This window comes from Macaca mulatta, chromosome 5, assembly GCF_049350105.2.
Source record: "Macaca mulatta isolate MMU2019108-1 chromosome 5, T2T-MMU8v2.0, whole genome shotgun sequence".
NCBI lineage: Eukaryota > Metazoa > Chordata > Mammalia > Primates > Cercopithecidae > Macaca > Macaca mulatta.
This window is the reverse complement of record NC_133410.1, coordinates 39,033,535-39,060,531: the sequence shown is the minus strand read 5'-3', so window position 1 is coordinate 39,060,531 and position 26,997 is coordinate 39,033,535. Positions and strand designations below refer to the sequence as shown.

The following is a 26,997-nucleotide window of genomic DNA, read 5'->3' as shown; positions in this document are numbered from 1 at the left end:
TGGCCAGGCTGGTCTCGAACTCCTGACCTGAGGTGATCCACCCCCTTGGCCTCCTTGGCCTCCCAAAGTGCTGGGATTACAGGCATGAGCCACCACACCCAGCCAGTATTTTATTTTTTTCTCAATTTTATGTAATTATTTTTTTTTTAAGAGACAGGGTCTCACTTTGTTGCTTAGGCTAGAGGGTAGTGGCAGGATCATAGCTCACCATAGCCTCAGACTCCTGGGCTCTAGGAATCTTCTCGCTTCAGCATCCCAAGTAGCAGGGACTACAGGCATGCACCACCAACCCCCAGGCAATTTTCTTTTGTACTTTTCGTAAAGATGGGGTTTCGTCATCTTCCCCAAGTCGGGCTCAATCTCCTGGGCTCAAGTGATCCACCCACTTCAGCCTCCCAAAGTACTGGGATTACAGGTGCAAACCACCGCACCCAGGCACATTTTAGTATTTTCAATGAGGAAATGAAGAGTGTACTGCACACTTTGAAACTATTAATATATAGCATTCTAAGTGTGTAGAAAAGTTAACAGAAAATAATATAAGAATTAATACAACCAATTTATATCAAAATGCTTTTTTTAATATTTTTGAGACAGAGGGTCTCTGTCCGTCACTCAGGCTGGAGTGCAGTGATGGGATGTCAGCTCACAGCAACCTTCACCTCCCGGTTTCAAGTGATTCTCGTGCCTCAGCTTCCTGAGCTTATAGGCGCACACCACCACTCCCAGCTAATCTCTGTATTTTTAGTAGAGACGGGGTCTCACCATGATTGCCAGGCTAGTCTCTGCCCGCCTTGGACTCCCATAGTGCTGGGATTACAGTCATGAACCATCACGCCTGGCCCAAAATGTTTATTTTTTATACATAAGAAAATTCAACGCTTAGGAAAACTATGAATACATAACTTTTAAATAAAATGAAATGCTTTTTAATTTTTAACTCAAATTAGTATAGGAGAGCTGGGTATAGTGCATTACGGCTGTGATCCCAGAACTTTAGTAGGCCAACGCAGGATTATCACTTGAGGCCAGAAGTTCAAGGCTAAAGTGAGCTATGATGCCACTGCTACCCTCCAGCCTGGGTGACAAAGCAAGACCCTGGCTCTTTAAAAAAAGAAAAGGCCATGTGTGATGGCTCACACCTGTAATCCCAGCACTTTGGGAGGCGGAGGAAGGATAATCACTGGAGCCCAGGAGTTCGAAACCAGCCTGGGCAACATGGGGACATACACTTGTAGTCCCAGCTACTTGGGAGCTCAGGAGACAGAGGCAGGAAGATCACTTGAGCCGAGGAGTTCTAGGCTATATCAGGTATGATTACACAATTTCATTCCAGCCTGAGTAAGACCCTGTTTCTTTTAAAAGTATAGGATAAGTTTACATTGTTCTAACATTTTCCACTTATAAAAATATTCCATGTTTGTTTTAACATACTAAGTATTCAGTGTATTAGCTACTACATAAGAATTTCTACCTGCAATTTTTTTCATAAACATAATTATTTTGATACATAATAATTGTGCATATTTATGGGGTGTTTGTGATATTTTGGTATATGCATACCATGTATAGTGATCAAATAGGGTAATTAGGATATCTGTCACATCAAACCTTTTTTTTTTTTTTTTTTTTTGAGAGGGAGTCTCACTCTGTCGCCCAGGCTGGGGTGCAGTGGCCGGATCTCAGCTCACTGCAAGCTCCGCCTCCCCGGGTTCACGCCATTCTCCTGCCTCAGCCTCCCGAGTAGCTGGGACTACAGGCGCCCGCCACCTCGCCCGGCTAGTTTTTTGTATTTTTTAGTAGAGACAGGGTTTCACCGGGTTAGCCAGGATGGTCTCGATCTCCTGACCTTGTGATCCGCCCGTCTCGGCCTCCCAAAGTGCTGGGATTACAGGCTTGAGCCACCGCGCCCGGCTGTCACGTCAAACCTTTATCGTTTCTGACTCTACTCGTAGGAACGTTTAATATTGTGGTTTTTATAGATATTGTTCTTACACATGAAATCTTAAGAATAAACTCAACCAGTGATGTTTTAAACCACTTTTCGCAAAAATGAAGCCCAAGATATAAAATCAATTAATGTGGTTTAAAGAATAGTGGGGCCTCAATTACCTACCAAATAGCCTCTTCTGACAGCCCCCTTTTTTGTAGAACACTATGGAAATGACAACTATACTATGGTCTGTGGTTTTATTTTTGTTTTAGGATTTTCTATTCCCAAAAGATAAAGTTTACAATAGTTGTATTATTTTGTCTCTTGACAATTAACCCTTTTATCAGGTAGTCTTAGGCAGTCATTTCTGTCTTAATGTTATTAAGACAAAATGGAAATAGATACCACTTTATCAAAGCTAAATGGAAAATGTTTTTTTTTTTTTTTATTGAGATGGAGTCTTGCTCTGTCCCCCAGGCTGGCGTGCAGTGGCTGGATCTCAGCTCACCGCAAGCTCCGCCTCCCGGGTTTACACCATTCTCCTGCCTCAGCCTCCCAAGTAGCTGGGACTACAGGCGCTCGCCACCTCACCCGGCTAGTTTTTTGTATTTTTTTTAGTAGAGACGGGGTTTCACCGCGTTAGCCAGGATGGTCTCAATCTCCTGACCTCGTGATCCGCCCGTCTCGGCCTCCCAAAGTGCTGGGATTACAGGCTTGAGCCACCGCGCCCGGCCGGAAAATGGTATTTTTAAAGCAATAGTCTATAACTACAGAATATCCGAGTCTTGCTATTGTTGCTTCATTTGTCCAAATTTCGAAACCATCCTAAGCCTTTTTTTATTGGTTTAGGTGAGAGAGTGAACTTTCTCTTCATGGAAATATGAAGTCTTGGTTTATTTGTCTTAAACAGGGAACAGAGTTCAGAGGCAGCAGAAACTGGAGTTAGTGAAAATGAAGAGAACCCTGTGAGGATTATTTCAGTCACACCTGTAAAGAATATTGACCCAGTAAAGAATAAGGTAAAGTTAATTTTTTTTTTTTTTTTTTTTTTTTTTTTTTTTTTTGAGACAGAGTCTCGCTCTATCGCCCAGGCTGGAGTGCAGTGGCCGGATCTCAGCTCACTGCAAGCTCCGCCTCCCGGGTTTACGCCATTCTCCTGCCTCAGCCTCCCGAGTAGCTGGGACTACAGGCGCCCGCCACCTCGCCCGGCTAGGTTTTTGTATTTTTTTAGCAGAGACGAGGTTTCACTATGTTAGCCAGGATGATCTCGATCTCCTGACCTCGTGATCCGCCCATCTCAGCTTCCCAAAGTTCTGGGATTACAGGCTTGAGCCACCGCGCCCGGCCAGTTTTAAAATTTAACAAGTGGATTTTTTCCATGGAGATTATGACAGTTTTTCCATAGGGGTAAGAAATCTATAGCCAACATGTTAATCCACATGCTACATTTTAAACTTGTGTGTATTACCACCCCTGGCTATACTTTGTTACACTTTCCAAAAATGATTCGGCTTACCTCCATCCACTTTATTTTATAAGAATTTATGTGGTCTGGCTGGGCACAGTGACTTACACCTGTAATCTCAACGCTTTGGGAGGCCAAGGAAGACAAATCACCTGAGGTCGGGAGTTCAAGACCAGCCTGGCCAACATGGTGAAACCTCATCTCTACTAAAAAAAAAAAAAAAAAAAATTACCAGGACGTGGTGGTTGGCAGCGAAATCCCAGCTACTCGGGAGGCTGAGGCAGGAAAATCTCTTGAGCCCAGGAGGCAAAGATTGCAGTGAGCCAAGGTAACGCCATTGCACTCCAGCCTGGGTGACAGAGAGAGACTCTACCTCCAAAAAAAAAAATTTATGTGGTCACCCATAATGGTATCCTTTTCCTATACTACCCATTTCAACTATTTTAAAGAATAGGAATTGAGGCCCGTCACGTTGGCTCACGCCTCTAATCCCAGCACTTTGGAAGGCTGAGGTGGGTGGATCACGAGGTCAGTAGTTTAAGACCAACCTGGCCAACATGGCGAAACCCAGTCTCTATAAAAGTAAAAAAATTAACTGGGCATAGTGGCAGGCACCTGTAATCCCAGCTACTCAGGAGGCTGAGGCAGGAGACTTGCTTGAACCCAGGAGGCAAGACTCTGTCTCAAAAAAAAAAAATAGGAATTGAGAGTTTTTGAAATCTTTCAAAAGTTTATTGATTCCTACCAGTGAACAGCCCTTTACTTTGTTTCTACTGTGTTTTTAAAAGTTCATTTTGGCCTGGTGCGGTAGCTTACACCTGTAATCCTAGCACTTTGGGAGGCAGAGGTGGGTGGATCACTTGAGGTCAGGAGTTCAAGACCAGCCTGGCCAACATGGTAAAACCCCGTCTGTACTAAAAATACAAATATTAGCTGGGTGTGGTGGCGCACTCCTGTAATCCCAGCTACTCGGGAGGCTGAGACAGGAGAATCACTCAAACCCTCAAGGTGGAGGTTGCAGTGAGCCAACATCATGCCATTGCACTCCAGCCTGGGCGACAAGAGTGAGACTTGGTGAATCACTTGAAGTGAAACCCTGTCTCTGCTAAAAGTACAAAAAATTACTTGTCTGCCGTCCAAGCTACTTGGGAGGCTAAGGCACTAGAATCACTTGAACCCGGGAGGCAGAGGTTGCAGTGAACCGAGATTGCACCACTCACTGCTCTCCAGCCTGGGCAACAGGGTGAGACCCTGTCTCAAAAAAAAAAAAAAAAAGACCAGGCGCAGTGGCTCACACCTGTAATCCCAACATGTTGGGAGGCCAAGGCAGGTAGATCGCCTGAGGTCAGTAGTTCCAGACCAGCCTGACCAACATGGTGAAACCTCATCTCTACTAAAAATACAAAAGTTAGCTGGGTATGGTGGTATGCACCTTTAATCCCATCTACTCTGGAGGCCAAGGCAGGAGAATTGCTTGAACCTCGAAGGTGGAGGTTGCAGTGAGCTGAGATCATGCCACTCCAGGATGGTCTTGAATGCCTGACCTCAGGTGATCTGCCCGCCTCAGCCTCCCAAAGTGCTGAGATTACAGGCGTGAGCCGTGCTTGACTTTTTTGTTGATCTTTAAACTATACCACCCAATTTTGTTTTGTTTTGAAACTGGATCTCACATGCCCAACCCAATTTCTTAATTTTTTGACAGGAGAGAAAGGAGTCGTGCATAATTGATAGGAGCATCACACAGATCTGACTTTTGCCTCTTTTTTCTGCTACTCACTGGCTGTGTGTTGGCTAGAGCAGGTTGCTTGATTTCTCTGGTCTTCTATTCAGTTGTTTTTGTTTTGTTTTGTTTTGTTTGTTTTTTGAGACGGAGTCTCACTCTGTCACCCAGGCTGGAGGTGCAGTGGCACAATCTCGGCTCACTGCAACCTCCACTTTCCAGGTTCAAGCAATTCTCCTGCCTCAGCCTCCTGAGTAGCTGGGATTACATGTGCGCACCACCATTCCCAGCTAATTTTTTTTTTTTTTTTTTTTTTTTTTGAGACAGAGTCTCGCTCTGTCGCCCGGGATGGAGTGCAGTGGCCAGATCTCAGCTCACTGCAAGCTCCGCCTCCCGGGTTTACGCCATTCTCCTGCCTCAGCCTCCCGAATAGCTGGGACTACAGGCGCCCGCCACCTCGCCCGGCTAGGTTTTTGTATTTTTTTTAGTAGAGACGGGGTTTCACCGTGTTAGCCAGGATGGTCTCAATCTCCTGACCTCGTGATCCGCCCGCCTCAGCCTCCCAGAGTGCTGGGATTACAGGCTTGAGCCACCGCGCCCGGCCTCCCAGCTAATTTTTGTGTTTTTAGTAGAGACGGTGTTTCACTATGTTGGCCAGGCTGGTCTCGAACTCCTGACCTCGTGATTCACCCACCTCGGCCTCCCAAAGTGCTGGGATTACAGGCATGAGCCACCGCGTCTGACTCAACTGTTATGAAATTGGTAATTTATCTCAGTAAGAATGGCTTGAAAATACTATTAAGTATCCCCCCTCCCCCGCCACCCAGGATCATATTCTTGAAGTGCTTATCTTTTTATTGCTCGCCATATACTTACGGTGGTCATCAAATATTTTAGGTATTACCCTTGCATACATGAAATATACTAGGATTATGCAGTTACACCACAGTAGCTTAACTTTTCCTATCCAAACTCTCATTTTCTGAACTCAGCTACATGAGGATACTTTCTGAGATGGAGTCTTGCTCTGTCACCCAGGCTAAAGTGCAGTGGCACAATCTCAGCTCACTGCAACCTCCACCTCCTGGGTTCAAACGATTCTCCTGCCTCAGCCTCCCAAGTAGCTGGATTACAGGCATCTGCCACCGTGCCCGACTGATTTTTGTGTTGTTAGTAGAGATGTTGTTTCACCATCTTGACCAGTCTGGTCTTGAACTCCTGACCTCATGATCCACCCACCTCGGCCTCCCAAAGTGCTGGGATTACCATGCCCACCCAAGGTTACATTTTTAGATCAATCTCTTGCTATCTAAACTCTTTTTGCTTGGGGTTTGAAACACAGCATGTCAATGGATTCAGGTAACAAGTTACCTCTTACTATCAAAATTCTTAGAATCCAGATACCAATAGATTAGAATATTGTGGGATCCTTTTGTAAAATTAAGCAGTCTTGACTTAAACAAACTTACATACAAAAATGCATATTGCCATAGACATTGAGTTACATCATATACTTACAATACTTACTAAAGGGTGGTACATTTGCAAAGGCCTAAGTGTTTATCTAGTACAACCAACAATCTGTTACCTTTATGGCCTTTTCCTAAAAGTCTATGTAATTTTGAAATTGGAAATTTAAATTCTGATTTCTATTATATCCAAACCTTCCTTTCAGCTTGATCTGTAATATTGCTCCAAACCCTTATTTCAACTTTCTTTTCTTTTTTTTTTTTTTTTTTTTCCGAGACAGAGTCTCACTTTGTTGTCCAGGCTAGAGTGCAATGGCATGATCTCAGCTCACTGTGGCCTCCACCTCCCAGGTTCAAGCGATTCACCTGCCTCAGAATCCCGAGTAGCTGGGATTACAGGCACCTGCCACCACACCCAGCTAATTTTTGTATTTTTAGTAGAGACAAGGTTTCACTATGTTGGCCAGGCTGGTCTCAAACTCCTGACCTCAGGTGATCTGCCTCCCTCAGCCTCCCAAAGTGCTGGGATTACAGGCATGAGCCACTGCACCCAGCCCTCTTTTTTTCTTTTTCAACAGTTTAATCTTATTTTCACATTTGTATACACATATACTTTCCCTTTTTTTCTACTATGATGTCGCAGTAAATATTGTTTATAAACTTATTGTGTGTAAAATAATAAAATATACACACAAGCAGCCGGGTGCGGTGGCTTACGCCTGTAATCCCAGCACTTTGGGAGGCTGAAGCAGGCAGATCACGAGGTCAGGAGTTCGAGACCAGCCTGCCCAATATGGTGAAACCCAGTCTCTACTAAAACTACAAAAAATTAGCTGGGCATGGTGGCATGCTCCTGTAATCCCAGGTACTCATAAGGCTGAGGCAGGAGAATTGCTTGAACCTGGGAGGCGGAGGTTGCAGTGAGCCAAGATTGTGCCACCGCACTCCAGCCTGGATGACAAGAGCGAAACTCCGTCACCAAAAAAAAAAAAAAAAAAAAAGACATATATATATATACACACACACACACACACACACACACATACAGAAGCACACTTACTGGTGCTTTTATTTCTGTGGGCTGAATATCTCAGAGTAGTATTAGTGGGTCAAAGGATAAATGCATTAGAGCTTTTAGATATTTCCATATTGGTTTCGTGAGAGATTGGAACACTTGACATTTCTAGCAGCAGGGTATGAGAGTACTTTCTTCTCTGTATACCAACAACAACATGTTTCAAGATTCATTTGAATTTTTTTCTGTCTCCACTTACCAGATCTAATGCCCTGCTACTTTAATTTGCATTTCTCTGACTGCCAGTATGTTTATTGACCATTTGATGTGCTGTTCTGTAAATTGCCTGTTCATATTTTGCCCATTTTAAACTTGTTATCCTTGTCTCATCTAACTCAGCTTCTTTACCCTGTTAGCACACAGGTGTGTGCTTAAGTATTTACCTTTTTAAAAATCAGTTACCTACCGTACTAACCTATATGAAGAACCATACCTGTTTTGTTCCTCAATCTATGCCCAAGAACCCCCACACCTATTAAACTTTCAGTTGAACAAGTGGTTCCTACTCCAGGTTAAAACCTTGATCGTGTTTAGACCAATACTTGGTCGTGTTGTTGATCTGTTCCGTTATGTCCAGCAGTCGCCATCATTCCCGAAGATGACTTTGCATATTTCTTCTCTGATCCGTTATGTATTGTTTTCACAGTTCAATTCCTGCAAGCCATCTTACTCTTGTCCTTTCATGGATTATCTGTTCACCAAAGTGAGGCTTAACATTAAAGGAGACTCCAGGCTGGGCACGGTAGCTCACGCCTGTAATCCCAACACTCTGCGAGGCTGAGGCAGGTGAATTGCTTGAGTCCAGGGGTTTGAGAACAGCCTGGGCAACTGGGTGAAACCCCATCTCTACTAAAAATAGAAAAATTCGCTGAGCATGGTGGTATCTGCCTGTAGTCCCAGCTGCTAGGAACGCTGAGGTGGGAGAATGACTTTAGCTGCAGTGAGCTGAGATTGCGCCACTGCACTCCAGCCTGGGCAACCAGAGCGAGGTCCTATCTCAAAAAAAAAAAAGGAAACTCTAAAGTAAAACACTGATTTGTGGGTTTTCTCACTTAAATTGTTACTCCTGGGAATTTTCTTTGAACTAAATTTTCTTGAAACATGGAAGATTTGTCATTTATTTTCCCTTGTCTTTCTGGGAATATTTTCTGGGGAAAATGAAAATTAGTTAATTAAAAAGATTTAATCTAATTTTTTCGATGATTGTATTACTCTCTTTCTCTTTAATCAATTAGAATTATGTCAGTTAAAATAATAATTTCTGTGTTTTGTTTTGTTTTGTTTTGTTTTTGAGACAGTCTTTCTCTGTCACTCAGGCTGGAGGGCAGTGGCATGATCTCAGCTCATTGCAACTGGGATGAGATGAAAAGTTAAAGAACTTCACGTTACAGAACTACAAAGATTATTATACTTAGATGTACTTATAGACAAAGAAAACATTAATAGCATGTAGAATTCTGAAAATACTTTTCTTTTAAAAAGTGACAGATTTAGTACATACCATCAATAAGAAGAACCTTTCATTTGGATGGAGTGTAACAACAAAACCAAGTAAATTTTATTTTTCAAGTACTATTTGTGCTTTATATTTTTATTATTGCAATTTTTTTCTTCCCGAGACAGAGTTTCACTCTTGTTGCCCAGGCTGGAGTGCAATGGTGCAATCTCGGCTCACTGTAACCTCTGCCTCCCAGGTTCAAGCTATTCTCCTGCCTCAGCCTCCCGAGTAGCTGGGATTACAGGCATGGGTCACTACACCTGGCTAATTTTATATTTTTAGTAGAGACGGGGTTTCTCCTTGTTGGTCAGGCTGATCTTGAACTCCCAACCTCAGGTGATCCGCCCTCCTCGGCCTCCCAACGTGGTGTGATTACAGGTGTGAGCCACCGTGCCAGGCCTGCAATTACTATTTTGAGATAAGATCTCCCTTTGTCACCCAGGCTGAAGTCCAGTGGCATAATCTCTGTTTACTGTAACCTCAGCCTCCCAGGCTTAAGCATTCCTCCCACCTCAGTCTCCTAAGCAGCTGGGACTACAGGCATGAGCCACCATGCCCAGCTAATTTTTAAAATTATTTGTAGAGATAGGATCTCACTATGTTGTCGAGGATTGTTTGGAACTCCTGGGCTCAAGCGATCCTCCCGCTTTAGCCTCCCAAAGTGCTGCAATTACAGGCGTGAACCACTGTTCCAGCCTTTGCTTTTTAGTGAGCATTTATAGAGCACATTATATATGCTATTCACCATGGTGGGTACCAGACACAGTCACTCTCCTCAAGGAGCTTACTTTCCTAATGTGATGTAAGCAGTTAACTGGAAGCCCTCGAATCCAGACTCCTTTAAAATACTTTCAAAACACTCTTTTCTAATAGAGATTATTAATATTTAAGGAATTTGTGTTTATGGAATTGTTTTGTGCTTTTTTAGGAAATTAATTCTGATCAGGCTACCCAGGGCAACATCAGCAGTGACCGAGGAAAGAAAAGAACAGTAACAGCAGCTGGTGCAGAGAATATCCAACAAAAAACAGATGAGAAAATAGATGAATCGGGACCACCTGCCCCTTCCAAACCCAGGAGAGGACGTCGACCCAAGTCTGAATCTCAGGGCAATGCAACCAAAAATGATGATCTAAATAAACCTATTAACAAGGGAAGGAAGAGAGCCGCAGTGGGTCAGGAGAGCCCTGGGGGTTTGGAAGCAGGTAATGCCAAAGCACCCAAACTGCAAGATTTAGCCAAAAAGGCAGCACCAGCAGAAAGACAAATTGACTTACAAAGGTAATGTATGCCATTCTTCCTGAAGTGGGAATTTAGACATTCTGTTTTATTCCTAGTATATCCTTAGTGCCAGTCACCCCAACACCTAAGCATTTGAGAGTGAAACCTGCATCTGGTTTTCCTGGGTCAGTTTATAATAGCATCTGTTATTACCTCATAACCTCCAGTTTTAAGGCACGAATTTGCAGAAAAATCTTTTTTTCTTTGTGTAATTTTTTTTAGTATATGGTATTTTGATATTTCTATTTTCGTTAACAAGACAAGTATTTCTTTCGCTTAGTGCCTTTCAAGTGGTTGCAGAGGTTTACATAAAATAAGGGCTACCTTTTGGATACAATTTCCCATAATGGAGAAAACAGTCATGAAATGTCAATAGGTAATAGGCCCCACTCTTTAATTCTTCATTAATTCTAACACAGGTCAACAACTTACATCTTCCCCACCCTGCCCAGAGAAACAGCTTACCAAACTGTTCATCTTTGATCATTCTTGGGCTGAGATTTCAGACTTTTCCTTTTGGAAATCTAGAAGGTGGCTCCTTTCACCTTGGCCTTAGAACTTAACTCGTCCTAGGCCGGGCGCGGTGGCTCAAGCCTGTAATCCCAGCACTTTGGGAGGCCGAGGCGGGTGGATCACGAGGTCAGGAGATCGAGACCATCCTGGCTAACATGGTGAAACCCCGTCTCTACTAAAAATACAAAAAACTAGCAGGGCGTGGTGGCGGGCGCCTGTAGTCCCAGCTACTTGGGAGGCTGAGGCAGGAGAATGGCGTGAACCCGGGAGGCGGAGCTTGCAGTGAGCCGAGATCACGCCACTGCACTCCAGCCTGGGAGACACAGCGAGACTCCGTCTCAAAAAAAAAAAAAAAAAAAAAAAAAAAAGAACTTAACTCGTCCTCCTTTTTTCCTTACATACCTAACTCATTTACCCCTGAAATTAGACTGCAGGTATTTGAGTTCCTTCTAGGGAAGAGTCCCAGATTTGATCAGCTCAGGGTACCCCCACTATCCTGCTTCATTATTTTTATAAAACTCAATGTCAGGCCAGGCGCGGTGGCTCATGCCTATAATCCCAGCACTTTGGGAAGCCTAGGTGGGTGGATCACCTGAGGTCAGGAGTTCAAGACCAGCCTAATGAACATGGTAAAACTCCATCTCTACTAAAATTAAAAAAAAAAAAAGAAAATGCAGAAAGTTAGCCAGGTGTGGTGATGCGTGCCTGTAATCCCAACTACTTGGGAGGCCGAGGCAGGAGAATCACTTGAACCCAGGAGGCAGAGGTTGCAGTGAGCCAAGATTGCGACACTGCACTCCAGCCTGGGCAACAGAAGGAGACTCTGTCTCCAAAAAAAAAAAAAAAAGTCACTGAAGCATATGTATAAAAACATTTAAAATATTGTCATTTATGAGCTGGGCCCCGGTGGCTCACACCTGTAATCCCAACACTTTGGGAGGCCAAGGCGGGCAGATCACCTGACGTCAGGAGTTTGAGACCAACCTGGCCAACATGGTGAAACTCCGTCTCTACTAAAAATACAAAAAAAAAAAACCTGGTCATGGGCATGGGCACCTGTAATTTTAGCTACCCAGGAGGCTGAGGCAAGAGAATTGCTTGAGCCCAGGAGGCAGAGGTTGCAGTGAGCAGAGATTGCGCCATTGCACTCCAGCCTGGGCAACAGAGTGAGACTCCATCTCAAAAAAAACAAAAAAATTAGCATTTATGAAATTCTGAAATTTTGAACTATTAAATTTCTACATCATCTAAGTGCCCTCTTGGCAACCTTTCGCATCCTCTCATGGCATCTGATCCAGAAGGCTCAAACCTGATCTGAGTACTAGTGTGTTTCTCCTACTCACTTCTGTTTCTATTAACTAGTAAGTGTAGTAATGAAAGCCAGTCTTAGGGGCAAATTTTACATGACTTTCTTCTCAAACCTGGACTTTCATTGAACCTCTGCTTCCCTTTTTCATTAGTATGACAGTATGTATCTTAAAGGGTTCCTCTAAGAATTAAATGGATCAGTAAATATAAAGAAAGCACCTAGCAAAAGGCCTAGTACAAAATAAATGCCCAACTGTTATCGTTACTGTTTTGAATTCTAGTTTTCTTACCCCTTAACATACATTTTTCAGTTATAAGAAGTTGAATGTTTCCCTGGAGATTGCCAAAATTCTCTAAACAGTTTCAAGAGATCTGTCCTTTTCTTTTTTTTTTTTTTTTTTTTTTTTTTTGAGACGGAGTCTGGCTCTGTCACCCAGGCTGGAGTGCAGTGGCGCGATCTCGGCTCACTGCAAGCTCCGCCTCCCGGGTTTACGCCATTCTCCTGCCTCAGCCTCCCGAGTAGCTGGGACTACAGGCGCCCGCCACCTCGCCCGGCTAGTTTTTTGTATTTTTTAGTAGAGACGGGGTTTCACCGTGTTAGCCAGGATGGTCTCGATCTCCTGACCTCGTGATCCGCCCGTCTCGGCCTCCCAAAGTGCTGGGATTACAGGCTTGAGCCACCGCGCCCGGCCGTGATCTGTCCTTTTCTTCACCTACACACAAAAAAGTACTAATCATCACACACAGGTTACCTAAGCCACCTGACCTTACCTACCATTAGCTGTCCCTGTACCATCTGACTAAAACGTACAGATACATTCTTGAGGCCAGGTGCAGTGGCTCATGCCTGCAGTTGCAGCACTTTGGGAGGCCAAGGCGGGCGAATCATCTGAGGTCAGGAGTTTGAGACCAGCTGGCAAACATGGAGAAACCCCGTTTCTACTAAAAATACAAAAATTAGCTGGGCATGGTGGTATGCACCTGTAGTCCCAGCTACTCGGGAGGCTGAGGCAGGAGAATTGCTTGAACCTGGGAGGCAGAGGTTGCAGTGAGCCAAGATCCGGCCACTATGCTCCAGCCTGGACGACAGAGTGAGACTCCGTCTCAAAATTTAAAAAAAATAAAAAACAGATACACACTTGAACCCTGAAAACTTTTTCAGTAGCAATTAGACCTTCTCTTGTTTACAGCATTGTAAAATGCATTGCTTTGCTTTTAGCTGCACTATGTGCCCCAGTATCATCAAACGGCATTTGGCCTTCTCTTTACAGAGTGAAAAGGCACATTAGAGATCTTAAATATGCCAGTAGTAGATCAATGGGCAGCGTGTCATTCAGAATACGGTATTCTGTGATGGTGTTCTAGTCTCAGTGGCAATGTTTATGGCCAGATGCGGTGGCTCACACCTATAATCCCAGCACTTTGGGAGGCCAAGCCAAGGTGGGCAGATCATTTAAGGTCAGGAGTTCAAGATCAGCCTGACCAATGTGGTGAAAGCCTGTCTGCACTAAAAATACAAAAAAATTAGCCACGTGTGGTGGCATACCCCTGTAATCTCAGCTACCCGGGAGGTAGAGGTTGCAGTGAGCAGAGATTGTGCCACTGCACTCCAGTCTGGATGACAGAGTGAGACTCCATCTCAAAAATAAATAAAATACAAAATTAGGCATGATGTTGTGTGCCTGTACTCAGGGGACTGAGGTGGGAGGATTGCCTGAGCCTGACACTGAGGGTAGTGGGGATAGGCTTTAGTGTTTAATGGGGATGGAGTTTCAGTTGGGGAAGGTGAAAAAGTTATAGAGAGGGGGCCGGGCGCGGTGGCTCAAGCGTGTAATCCCAGCACTTTGGGAGGCCGAGGCGGGTGGATCACGAGGTCAGGAGATCGAGACTATCCTGGCTAACATGGTGAAACCCCGTCTCTACTAAAAAATACAAAAAACTAGCCGGGCGTGGTGGCGGGCGCCTGTAGTCTCAGCTACTTGGGGAGGCTGAGGCGGGAGAATGGCGTGAACCCAGGAGGTGGAGCTTGCAGTGAGCCGAGATCACGCCACTGCACTCCAGCCTGGGAGACACAGCGAGACTCCATCTCAAAAAAAAAAAAAAAAAAAAAAAGTTATAGAGAGGGATGGTGGTAAAGATTGTACATAATATAAATAATTGACCGCTTCAGAAAGGTCATGGAAAAGTGGAGTTAAGAGATAAAAACATAAACTTTATTTTTCAACATAAGCTCCATCAACTTCAAGACACTTTTGTAAGCAATGATAAAAGCCATTTAGTCCATCCCCAAAGAACTGAGCATCCGTTTAACCATTTCAAACTGTTTTTTTCATTATTGACCAAAAGAAATTGGTACTCTTTAAAGATTTTTTTTTTTTTTTTTTTTTTTTTTTTTTTGAGACGGAGTCTCGCTCTGTCACCCGAGCTGGAGTACAGTGGCCGGATCTCAGCTCACTGCAAGCTCCGCCTCCCGGGTTTAGCCATTCTCCTGCCTCAGCCTCCCAAGTAGCTGGGACTACAGGCGCCCGCCACCTCGCCCGGCTAGTTTTTTGTATTTTTTTAGTAGAGACGGGGTTTCACCGTGTTAGCCAGGATGGTCTCGATCTCCTGACCTCATGATCCGCCCGTCTCGGCCTCCCAAAGTGCTGGGATTACAGGCTTGAGCCACCGCGCCCGGCTAAAGATTTTTTTAAGATTAAGATGCAAAAAGAAGTCAAAAGGAGCCAAATCAGTACTGTAAGCGGGATGCCTAATGATTTCCCATGGAAACTCTTGCAGAATTGCCCTTGTCTGGTTAGAGGAATGAGCAAGAGTGTTGTCATGGTGGAGGAGGACTCTAGTGAAGCTTTCCCGGGCATTTTTCTGCTAAAGCTTTGACTTTGATTGAACACTCATAATCAGATGTTATCATTTGTTGGCTTTCCAAAAACTCAATAAGCAAAATGCCTCGAGCATCCCAAAAAACTGTTGCCATGACCTTTACTCTTGACCAGTCTACTTTTCCTTTCACTGGATCACTTGACCACTTTCACTTCTTAGTACCCTTTTTTTCTGAGACAATATCTGACTCTGTTGCCCAGGCTAGAGTGCAATGGCGTGGTCTTGCCTCACTGCAGCTTCAACCTCCCTAGTAGCTGGGACTACAGGCACATGCTGTCATGCCCTGCTAAATTGCTTTGATTGTGCTTTGTCTTCAGGATTGTACTGGTAAAGTCATGTTTCAGTTCCCATTGCAGTTCTTTGAAGAAGTGCTTTAGGATCTTGATCCTACTTGTCTAGACTTTCCATCAAAAGCTCTGCTGTTGTCTACAGCTGATCTAGGTGCAAAGGGTCTTAACAGCCAGTGAGTAGAAAGCTTGCTTAATTTTAATTTTTCAGTCAGAATTTTGTAAGCTGAACCAATTGAAATGACCACAGTGTTGACTATTGTTTCTGCTTTTTTTGTCAGTCCTCTTGAATTGGCAAAAACAAGATGAATTTTTTTCCTCATAAATTAATGTGGAGGGCATGATGTTCAACATCGGCTCAACCTTTCCTGAAGCAATTTATCCAGCTGGGCATCATAGTTCATGCCTATAATCCTACCACTTTGGGAGGCTGAGGCTGGCAGATGACTGGAGCCTACGAGTTTGAGACCAGCCTGGGCGATATGGCAAAACCCCATATCTACAAAAAAAAAAAAAAGAAAAATTAGCCAGCTGTCTGGTGTGTGCCTATAGTCCTGGCTACTTCAGAGGCTGAGGTGAGAGGATCACCTGAGCCTGGGAGGTCAAGGCTACAGTGAGCCATGATCATGCCACTTCCTCACTGCCCCCTAGCCTGGTTGACAGAGGATACCCTGTCTCACACACGCACACACACAAAATTTACCAATTTTAAGCTACTGATTTCTTTGGGGCATTGTCCCATAAACTTTTCCTAAAGCATCAATGATTTCACCATTCTTGTACCCAAGCTTCACCAGACATTTGATGCTTTTCTTGCTTCAATTTTAGCAGAATTCCTATTGCTCTGATAGGGACTCTCTTCAAACATTTTTGTTTTTTTTTTTTGAGTCGGAGTTTCACTCTTGTTGCCCAGGCTGGAGTGCAATGGCACGATCTCAGCTCACTGCAACCTCCGCCTCCTAGGTTCAAGCGATCCTCCTGCCTCCATCTGCCTAGTATCTGGGATTACAGGCACCCGCCACCACACCCAGCTAATTTTATTTTACTTTTTTTTTTTTTTTGGTAGAGATGGGGTTTCACTATGTTGGCCAGGCTGGTCTTAAACTCCTTGACCTCAGGCAAACCACCCACCTCGGCCTCCCAAAGTGCTGGGATTATAGGCGTGAGCCACCGTGCCCGGTCTCTGCACAACTTTTTTGAGAGACCAGTCTCACTCTGTCACTGAGGCTGGAGTGCAGTGGCACCATCATGGGTCACTTTGTTCTATGAGAGCACTGAGGCTCAAGCAGTCCTCTTGCCTCAGCCTCCCAAGTAGCTGGGACCACAGGTGTGCACCACAATGGCTGGCTAATTTCTTTTTAAATCTTTTGAGTCTTGCTGTGTTGCCCAGGCTGGTCTCAAACTCCTGGACTCAAGCAGTCTTCCTGCCCCCGCCCTCAAACTTTTCAAACATTTTCAGTGCTTCATACTAGATCCTGTTGAGATGTAACAAGTTAGTACGAGTTTATTTTGGTGCAAAAAAAAATTTTTTTTTTGAAATCCATGCATAATTATTTCATAACATCCATTTTCCATGAACTTTTTGAAGACCCCTTATATTCTTGTTTTGGGTTTTTGTTTTGTTTTTGAAATGGAGTCTTGGTCTGTCACCCATGCTGGAGTACAATGGGGAGATCTCAGCTCACTGCACCCTCTGCCTCCTGGGTTCAAGGATTCTCATGCCTCGTCCTCCTGAGTAGCTGGGATTGCAGATGTGCACCACCACGCCCGGCTAATTTTTGTTTTTGTAGTAGAGACGGGTTTCACTGTGTTGGGCAGCCAGACCCCTAATATTCTTTTTTTTTTTTTTTTTTTTTTTTTTTTGAGACCGAGTTTCGCTCTTCTTGCCTAGGCTGGAGTGCAATGGTGTGATCTTGGCTCACCGCAACCTTCGCCTCCCAGTTCAAGCAATTCTCCTGCCTCAGCCTCAGCCTCCCTAGTAGCTAAGATTACAGGCACGTACCACCAACCCTGGCTAATTTTGTATTTTTAGTAGAGACGGGGTTTCTCCCTGTTGGTCAGGCTGGTCTTGAACTCCCCACCTCAGGTGATCCGCCTGCCTCAGCCTCCCAAAGTGCTGGGATTGCAGGTGTGAGCCATCGCGCCAGTCCCTTTATATTCTTAATGCCATTAAACTCTGTACTTAAAAATTGTTAAAATGATAAATTGTATTTGATATATATTTTATCACAATTTTAAAACTTACTGTGTTAAAAAACAGCTAACAGTAATATAGTGCTTATTATAAGCCAAGCTCAATAATAAGCTCTTTGTTTGTGAACCCATGGTATCCTTAAAACGACTCTATGGCTGGGCACGATGGCTCACACCTGTAATCCCAGCACTTTGGGAGGCCAAGGCGGGCAGATCACGAGGTCAGGAGTTCAAGACCAGCCTGACCAATATGGTGAAATCCCCTCTCTACTAAAAACACAAAATTTAGTCGGGCATGGTGGCACGTGCCTCTAATCCCAGCTCAGAAGGCTGAGGCAGAAGAATTGCTTGAACCCAGGAGGCAGAGGTTACAGTGAGCCAAGATCGCACCATGTACTCCAACCTGGATGACAGAACAAGACTCCATCTCAAAAAACAAAAACAACTCTATGTGGCTTAGTACTGTCATTCTCCCCAGTACTGTCATTTCCTCCTCAAAGTGGAGGAAACCCAGGTATAAAGGGCTATATAGCTTTTGATCCCTTATATAAATGGGATTATAGGCGTGAGCCATTGCACCCAGCTGAACACAGTTTTAGTAACTAAGTAAAAACAGTAGTTTATTTGAAATAATCACCAGTTAAATTAGATCAACTCTACTCATCTTTTTCACCTCTTTTGGTAGTATATGCAAACAATATCCTTGCATTTTAGGGTCAGAGAGGAAAACCGAGAGATAGACAGATGTTTTTGAAAGTGGCATACTTTAATTGAATGTAACACCCAATGCCAAGAACAAGACTGGGGTGAAAATTAAAAGTTAAATTAAAAGTTAAACTTTTGGCCGGGCGCGGTAGCTCAAGCCTGTAATCCCAGCACTTTGGGAGGCCGAGACGGGCGGATCACGAGGTCAGGAGATCGAGACCATCCTGGCTAAAACGGTGAAACCCCTTCTCTACTAAAAAATACAAAAAACTAGCCGGGTGAGGCGGCGGGCACCTGTAGTCCCAACTACTCGGGAGGCTGAGGCAGGAGAATGGCCTGAACCCGGGAGGCGGAGCTTGCAGTTAGCTGAGATCTGGCCACTGCACTCCAGCCTGGGCAACAGAGCAAGACTCCGTCTCAAAAAAAAAAAAAAAAAAAAAAAAGTTAAACTTTTAAAAATTAAAAGTTCAAATGGGCTGGGCATGGTGGCTCACACCTTTAATCCCAGCACTTTGGGAAGCCTAGGCGGGCAGATCACTTGAGGTCGGGAGTTTGAGACCAGCCTAGCCAACATGGTGAAACCCTATCTCTACTAAAAATACAAAAATTAGCTAGGCGTGGTGGCACACACCTGTAATCCCAGCTACTTGGGAGGCTGAGGCAGGAGAATCGCTTAAAACAGGGAGGCAGAGGTTGCAGTGATCCAAGATCATGCCAATGCACTCCAGCCTGGTCAACAGAGTGAGACTCTGTCTCAAAAAAATGAAAATTAACAAAAATTAGTTCAAATGGTATTTGGTACTATAACAAGACCCTGTCTCTACAAAAAATTTAAAAAGAAATTAGCCAGGCATGGTGGTATTCACCTGTGTGGTCCCAGCTACTTGGGATGCTGTGGCAGGAGGACTGTTTGAGCCTTAGTGTTCATAGCTCCAGTGGGCCATGATGGTGCCACTGTACTCCAGCCTGAGTGATAGGTGCCTGGCATCTGTATTAGTAGTGACAGTAGGAAATGTTTTATGAGCAGATATCTGACCTGCCAACATCCATTATGAAGTAAGTACCACACTATATGAGCGGTAAGGAAATGAAGACCTGAAAGGACTTTGCTCAGGTCACTTGGCTAGTGCTACACAGGGCATGGCTTAAGATCCCAGCATGTCACTTATCTGGTCTGCCTCACATACTGCTCACAACAGTAGCTGCAGCTGTGTTTCTCCTCTAATTTATTAATTTATGTAGTATTTGGATTTTTTTTTTTTTTTTTTTTGAGACGGAGTCTCGCTCTCTCGCCCAGGCTGCAGTGCAGTGGCTCCATCTCAGCTCATTGCAAGCTCCATCTCCTGGGCTCACACCACTCTCCTGCCTCAGCCTCCCAAGTAGCTGGGACTACAAGTGCCCGCCACCACGCCCAGCTAATTTTTTGTATTTTTAGTGGAGACGGGATTTCACCGTGTTAACCAGGATGGTCTCGATCTCCTGACCTGGTGATTCGCCCACCTCGGCCTCTCAAAGTTCTGGGATTATAGGCGTGAGCCACCGTGCCTGGCCAGAAATTTCTTTTCTTTTCTTTTCTTCTTTTTTTTTTTTTTTAGATGGAGTCACCCAGGCTGGAATGTAGTGGCACAATCTTGGCTCACTGCAACCTCTACCTCCTGGATTCAAGCAATTTTTCTGCCTCAGCCTCTCTAGTAGCTAGAACTACAGGTGTGTGCCACCACACCAGCTAATTTTTGTATTTTTGTAGAGATGGGGTTTCACCACATTGGTTAGGCTGGTCTTGATCTCCTGACCTCGTGATCCACCCACCTCAGCCTCCCAAAGTGTTAGGATTACAGGTATGAGCCACCGCGCCCAGCCTCAGCTGATGTTTTGAATGTCCTTCAGTTGAATGGTCAAAATCCTGAAAGTGCTAACTATTTTTATTTCATGTGGAACTGCAGCTTCCACCTTGCTACAAGATTCTAAACATAGCTCTCATAAACTGCTAGTATTCCCTGTGAGTGATTTGACATTCCACCTGCATTTTCGTGAGACCTGGTGAGGATCATCCTGTTCAGGTTTTATATCATTACAGTTTCAACCAACTAACTGGTAAGAGAAGACATAGAGGTGCCAAACCTGAGAGCAGTCAAACACATTACTGAGCTACAGATGAACCTAGGATGATAGAATTAGCTCTCCTTAAGGGCCTTACTTTGTGGAGTCTGATGTGGATTGCTGCACTAAGTTCAGCCCTGGGTTTTACTTGATAAATAAGGCCTGGCACACTTGTGCTTCTCTGTGTGTCTGCATTCTAACCCCAGATGCCCAATTTATCAGTCTTATTTTTCCTTGCATGATTCTCCACACCTTTCACTTGCTTTATTTTTCACTTCCCAGATGATCATTTCCTGCTCTGATCACAACTCTGGAGTAATAGCTTAAAAGAGCTTACCTCCTAACCTCACCCCAGTCTTTTATAGGTGCTCTTTTGTCGATCTGAGTACAGAATCCCCCCCAGAGTGGTACTTCACACCAGCACCACCTCCAGAAAGCTTGTCCAGTTGTATTACTTGGTATTTGCTATTATATTTTATGATTAATCATTAATTAGTGAAAATCATTTTTGAGGCCCTAGTATATGCCAACTACAATTTACACTTTAGGTTTGTTAACTTCATTTCATCTTCAGCTCTTCTAGATAGATTTCTGATGTGTTAAGCTTCTAGAGCTATTTTAATACCACAGCCATAACTTCTAATATGTGGCAAGTGCTAACCCTTGTAGAATTCCTCTTACTAGGTTTTTTTACTCACAACATTAGGTCAATAATGTTTATTTTTAGCTTGATTCCTGCCTATATGGTTCAAGGATACTTTATACCACCAAAACAGAGAGAGGATACGCAAAATCCTACTGGCCTCAGTTTTAGCTGGGAGTTGATGCTGAGGGTTTTAACTTGTAAAGTTAACATTAGAATTTTTAGATCGGATTTTTGTGGTAAATGTATTCTCTCAGCTATTTGCATGTATGTGGGTTTCAGTAAGTAGTCCTGTTTATGTTTTGGGCTGCATTTGGACTTGTTAGTCCTTTTGCAAAAATTAGTTTAGTTCACCCAATAAAACCAATAAAAATCAGCCATTTTCACTGTGGTCAGGGAACAGTCAACAGTATTAGCTGGACATTAGTGTTGGGTCTCTGAGTTTCCAGTGAAGGAATGGTCATTTCAGTAGTTTAGTTCAGTTGTTTTTCCTCTTTGTGTTAAGGCTATCATTCAAAGGGCAAACAGTTAATGTTTTAAATTGAAAATATGTTCTGAATAGATTTGCTGATTCTTGAGTATGTTTTGCTTACAGTTAAGGCCAAATTCTTCCTTGAAGATGAGCTTGTCAATAAACATCAGTGGAAAAATAACCCCAAATTTATGACTTCTGAGGAATCTGAATTTAAACAGAATATCTGTAGGGTAACAGACTGTGGGTTTCTAGTCTTTGGATTAACATGTTTTGTTTAGCATGCTTAGTGTGGGAGTGTTCAAGGATCTTAGAATTTGTTTTTCTTAAAGCAAAGAATTTACTGAGTTTTTGTGCTCATTTGTATATTGAAGTTTCCTCCCATCATGTGGGTTCATATCTCAAAATTAACCCCTAAGTATATATCCTCAAGTGTGTATCCTCATGTGTTAAACATCTATATATTAGTTCAGTATGAATTTTTTTTAGTAACAAGTGAATTTTTCTCAAAATAACATGAAATTTTTCAGAAGCCAAGTGCTTTCAGTGATGGCAATTCATCTTGGTACATAGAATCAAGTCCAGGAGGCTCTTCCAGTGACCTGGGTCTTTCACAAGTCTGTGAGAGCAGCCCAGGAAATACAGAGGACTCAGGGCTAGGAAGGGGAAGCTTCCTGAAAGTATAGCAGGCAGCTTGTAAATAATTATTTGGCCAGTACGGTGGTTCACGCCTGTAATCTCAGCACTTTGAGAGGCCAAGGCAGGCTGATCACGAGGTCAAGAGTTCAAGACCAGCCTGGCCAACATAGTGAAACCCCATCTCTACTTAAAATACAAAAATTAGCCGCGCTTGGGGGCGCACACCTGTAGTCCCAGCTACTCAAGAGACCAAGGCAGGAGAATTGCTTGAACCTGGGAGGTGGAGGTTGTGGTAAGCCGAGATCATGCCACTGCACTCCAGCCTGGGCAACAGAGCAAGACTCCGCCTCAAAAAAAAAAAGGAAAGGAAAAAAAAAGCTTTAATAGCATATTGTTAAAATTGCTTCAAATAGTATAACAAATTAATAGTCTATGAATTATAATAATCACTAATAGTCTCTATTTGAATTGTAATAATCACTTAGCTCTTTTGGCATTGTTACCTTTATAAAATATGTACATAGTAAAGGAGTTTGGGAATATATCTTTCTTTCTCTTTTAGGTGTAAAATTTGTTGAAAAGGAGACAGTCTTTTTTTTTTTGATCAGGCTGATTAAAAATGTAGAATGGGCCAGGCATGGTGGCTCACGCCTGTAATCCCAGCACTTTGGGAGGCCAAGGCAGGCGGATCATGAGGTCTGGAGTTCAAGACCGTCCTGGCCAACATGGTGAAACCTTGTCTCTACTAAAAATACAAAAAATGAGCCGGGCCTGGTGGTGCACACCTGTAGTCCCAGCTACTCAGGAGGCTGAGGCAGGAGAATCGCATGAACCTGGGAGGCGGAGCTTGCAGTGAGCCCAGATCACACCACTGCACTCCAGCCTGGCAACAGAGCAAGACTCCATCTCAAAAAACTAAATAAATAAATAAAAAAAAATGTGGAATGAATTAGGCAAGTTGGGCTGCTAATGCCTTGCCGCTGAATTGAACAGCCACAGACAAACCAGAATGCACTTCTCAGGGCAAAAGAACAAATCTTGGTGAAGCCAAACCCAACATGCTCGTTCCTTTTCCCAATCGCATCTATTAGATGAGTTCCTCCTCCTCCCAAAGAGGAGCAGGTGAGAGGAGTTGAGAAAGAGGCCATGTCCCACTCTCCTGTGCTTCCAGGGATCAGAATTTCCCTCCCTATTAGGGAAATGCGATGGGGGAATTCCTCCTTATCTCTTTAAAAAAAAAAAAAAAAAAAAAAAAAAAAACGCTGATTTTTCCTCCTGGTTTGGTTGGGGTGTTTTTAGTATGCTAAAACGTATATGTTTACCCAGCTCAGGAGTCTCGGAAGTTATTTTGCTTCTTATAAATTCATTTTGCCATAGTGTCATAAATAGCTTTTATTGTTGTAAGCAAATAGGGCATCGGATAGCAGCACTGTCATTGAAAACAAAAACTCCTTTATTGGTGTTTTGTTTTTATATAGTTTAGGGAAAGGCTCTTTAAACCAAGTTTCAGGTGAAAAAATGAAAAAACTTTTTAAGGATTTTAGATAACATGCCAAGCACGGTGACTCATGCCTGTAATCCCCGTAGTGAATCTGAGAAGCATAGTGAATTCCCAGATCACTTGAGCTCAGGAGTTGAAGACCAGCCTGGGCAACATAATGAGACCCTATGTCTGTACAAATAATTTAAAAATTAGCCAACGATGGTGGTGTGTGCCTATAGTCCTTGCGATCTGGGAGGCTCAGGCTGGACGCTGAGCGTGGAGGACCACTTGAATCCAGGAGTTGGGGCTGAGTGAGCCATGATCGTACCACTGCACTTCAGCCTGAGTGACAAGAGGGAGAGCCTGATGCTTAAGTTTAAAAAAAAAAAAAATTTTTTGTATAATAACTATAGAAATGAAATCATTTTAGTTTGGTTTATATCTTCTCCACATCTTTTCTAACTGTGCATTCTATTCTTATCCCTAAGGTAAAAACACATTCGCAGAGGGAGAAAATGAAGGCCAAACAGAAGCAGGCTCCAGCTTCTGCAAAAACCTGGATTCACAAATGTCCCTAAACAGAAAATGAAGCTTACTTCAGAACACACACTCTCTGCCTTGAAAACTACAGAAACTATTACTTCCTTTTCACATGACCACAAGTCCTCTGATGGAAATGTACAGCAGAAACTCTTGAGAGAGAGGCTAAAAGCAACTCTGTTCTCCCCCTTCCCCTAGACTTTTCTTATGAAAAGTCAATAATTAAGCAAATTGCTTAACACTTGGTTCCAGTTCCTGCCTATCTGGAGTTTAAATGCGTAATACACCATTAATTTCCACGCTGCAGTTTTTATTTTAAAGAAAGTAACAAGATGTCTTTACACTGACACTGAAATGAAAATTCATCCATTTTAGAGCCAGGAATTCCCATGTTACACAGGAAAAAATAGAAGTCTACTGAATTAATTTTTTAAAAGAAAAGAGATCAGATTAAATATTTCTTTGTTTTTCCTTTTGGAAACTTTTATGTATAATTCTTTCTGCCTGCCTACTTTTCTGCAAAAATGAGATGTACAGATTTCGGTTCCCTGCTATGAAAAGTGATGTGGTGGCAATTTTATAAATGTTGCTTTCTGATTTTTATCAGAGTGAGAAAATAATTAAAATTATTGATTTGCAAGTAGTAAACAGTTCATATTTTGATTTCCCCTCATTTTAGTTTAATATAATTTGCAATAAGTGTACATATTGTTGTTTGTTTCATAAAGCATATCACTTTAAAATGGTTTTTACTCCTGTGATTATGTTGGAATATTTGGAATTTTAAAGGAGTAAAGACTGTCCAGCATTTGGTTTTATAATGTTTGTCACCAGATTTTTATTAATGTAAAAAAAAAGTCAATTTTTAAAAAATAGTTGGACTTTGGCAGCTTTGTAAGGAAAGTTGGAGGTGTTTTAGGATTGCTATCAATTTTCAGCATTGTGCTACTGGGAAATAAGTGTTTTGCTTTTGTCTGATGGTCTGGGCTCATTTTTATGTTTATTTTAGAAAACTTGCATCAATATATTATGTCTCAGCATTGTTCAGCATAGGTAATGTGTGCACTTTTTGTGTACACATAATCATATTTAAGTTTTTTGCATAAAATAAATGCTTCTAGATGTCATGGCAGTCTTTTTAATCTTTTTATCATATGCTTTCTTGTGAATTTTTTCATGTTAAAGAGCTAAAGTCATTACATGATGACAGTCAACTCTCCATTATCTATATAAAATAGTGACTATGCCTCAGTTTTTAATTTTAATCATAAACTTAGAACAAAATAACGAAGGCATGTAAGACCTGATTCTGGAAGAACGTGAAATTTGTCTTTTCTCATGTCCAGAGTTCTATCCTGCCCCCATTGTCCACTGTAGGGTGATCTGCAAAGCCCTAGCAGAATGTGCTCACTCCATTTCCTTACACATTCCTAGCATGGGTCAGAGGAAACAACATTTGTGTTATAACTTGGTCTTGATAGGCTGTAGTGTACATGGGATGTAAAACTATGAAGTGTATCAAAGGTGGATGATTCTGTTAGAGTGAAGTTTGAGAGTAAATGTCACTTACGTTTCTCATAGATAATCAAGAGTTGGCTGTGTATTGATTGACTGAAAGATGGGTAATTATTTTAAATATGCATATACACACATTTAGGTATCAGAAGATGCTTAGGGAACAATGGATACCAATGATAGAAAACGATACCTTTACAGGGGCAGAAAAAGCCCTACTCTTCCTTATTGCCTCTTCAGAACCCTTTAGAAAGTATAAAATATTGCCTCCAACATGCTGAAAAAGAGTATCTATGCATAAGTATCAGAGAAGTTCCTCAAGCGGTCAGTAGGTGTGTTCTATTTAGAAAGAGATTGAAGTTCTCTTAGCATCAGACAACTTGATTCCTAAGGTTTCCAATGTGTCACCAACAAAAAGTGCATTGATAGGGACCTTTGTCTCTTCCTCCCTTTGATTAATTTCCCGGCGTCAGTTTACTAGATTACCAAGAGTTACATCATATTAAACAAAATGTAGCAGAACTATCTGCATCAATACATTCTTGTTTAGATTTTTGCAGGAGAGGAGTTACTCAAAAGGATCTGGTCTTTGTCTGATGTAAATGGCCCACCCCAATTCTGTAACATGATGCAAGTGTCTGGCACTAAGGGAAGCAAGAGCAGGATTGTAGAAAGATCAAGCTGATGGGGAGGGACTTGTTTACGGGAATTTTTTTAGTTTTCCTTTTTGAAGGAAAACAAAAATCCCTTGGAATTTGGTATTCACATCTCAGAGAACTACAACACAAAAGTGCAGACTTATATTTGAGAATTAATGTTAACCCTTTGTGTCTAGTTTGAAGCTTCTTGTATTTGTCTAAAACTACAAGCCAGAATTTTGTATCTCCTTTGATAAAAAGTGTGTATAATGTAAAGTAGTTTTGCATATTCTTGTGCTGCACATGGGCTGAATTTTTAAATTTTTTTTAAAAACTTGAAGCAGAACCTTGTAATTTGTGTAAATGACAAGTGTAAAATCCTACCATAAAATGCTAAAAATATGCACTGTTTCAAATAAAACCAAGAAATGCAGCATTATATAGTAGTGTGGAGCCCTGAATATTCATGTACCCCTGGTATGTCACAAGTTGATAGAATGTCTCTGCATATTTTCTGTTGAGATGCTGGAGTCTGAATATCCTAATTAGAAATCAAAAGCCACCTTCAAACTTCCTGCCTGGGTACTCGGATGTAGCTTACAGTGGCTAAGGAAGAACATAGTGGATGATAAATTCTGAG

The 26,997-nt window shown here is 42.7% G+C and overlaps 1 protein-coding gene across 2 annotated transcripts in view; it reads left to right on the top strand.

Annotated features, from left to right (window-relative positions):
* PDS5A (PDS5 cohesin associated factor A) overlaps nucleotides 1-26,796 on the top strand; it is a 165,366-nt gene extending 138,570 nt beyond the window's left edge. For both annotated transcript variants that reach the window (XM_015138215.3, XM_078003242.1), the window contains exons 31-33: nucleotides 2,844-2,952; nucleotides 10,089-10,441; nucleotides 24,153-26,796. In XM_015138215.3, coding sequence (XP_014993701.1) covers nucleotides 2,844-2,952; nucleotides 10,089-10,441; nucleotides 24,153-24,156 — 466 coding nt within the window. In that variant the 3' untranslated portion in view covers nucleotides 24,157-26,796. The remainder of the gene's footprint in view (nucleotides 1-2,843; nucleotides 2,953-10,088; nucleotides 10,442-24,152) is intronic.
* The last annotated feature ends 201 nt before the right edge of the window (nucleotides 26,797-26,997 follow it).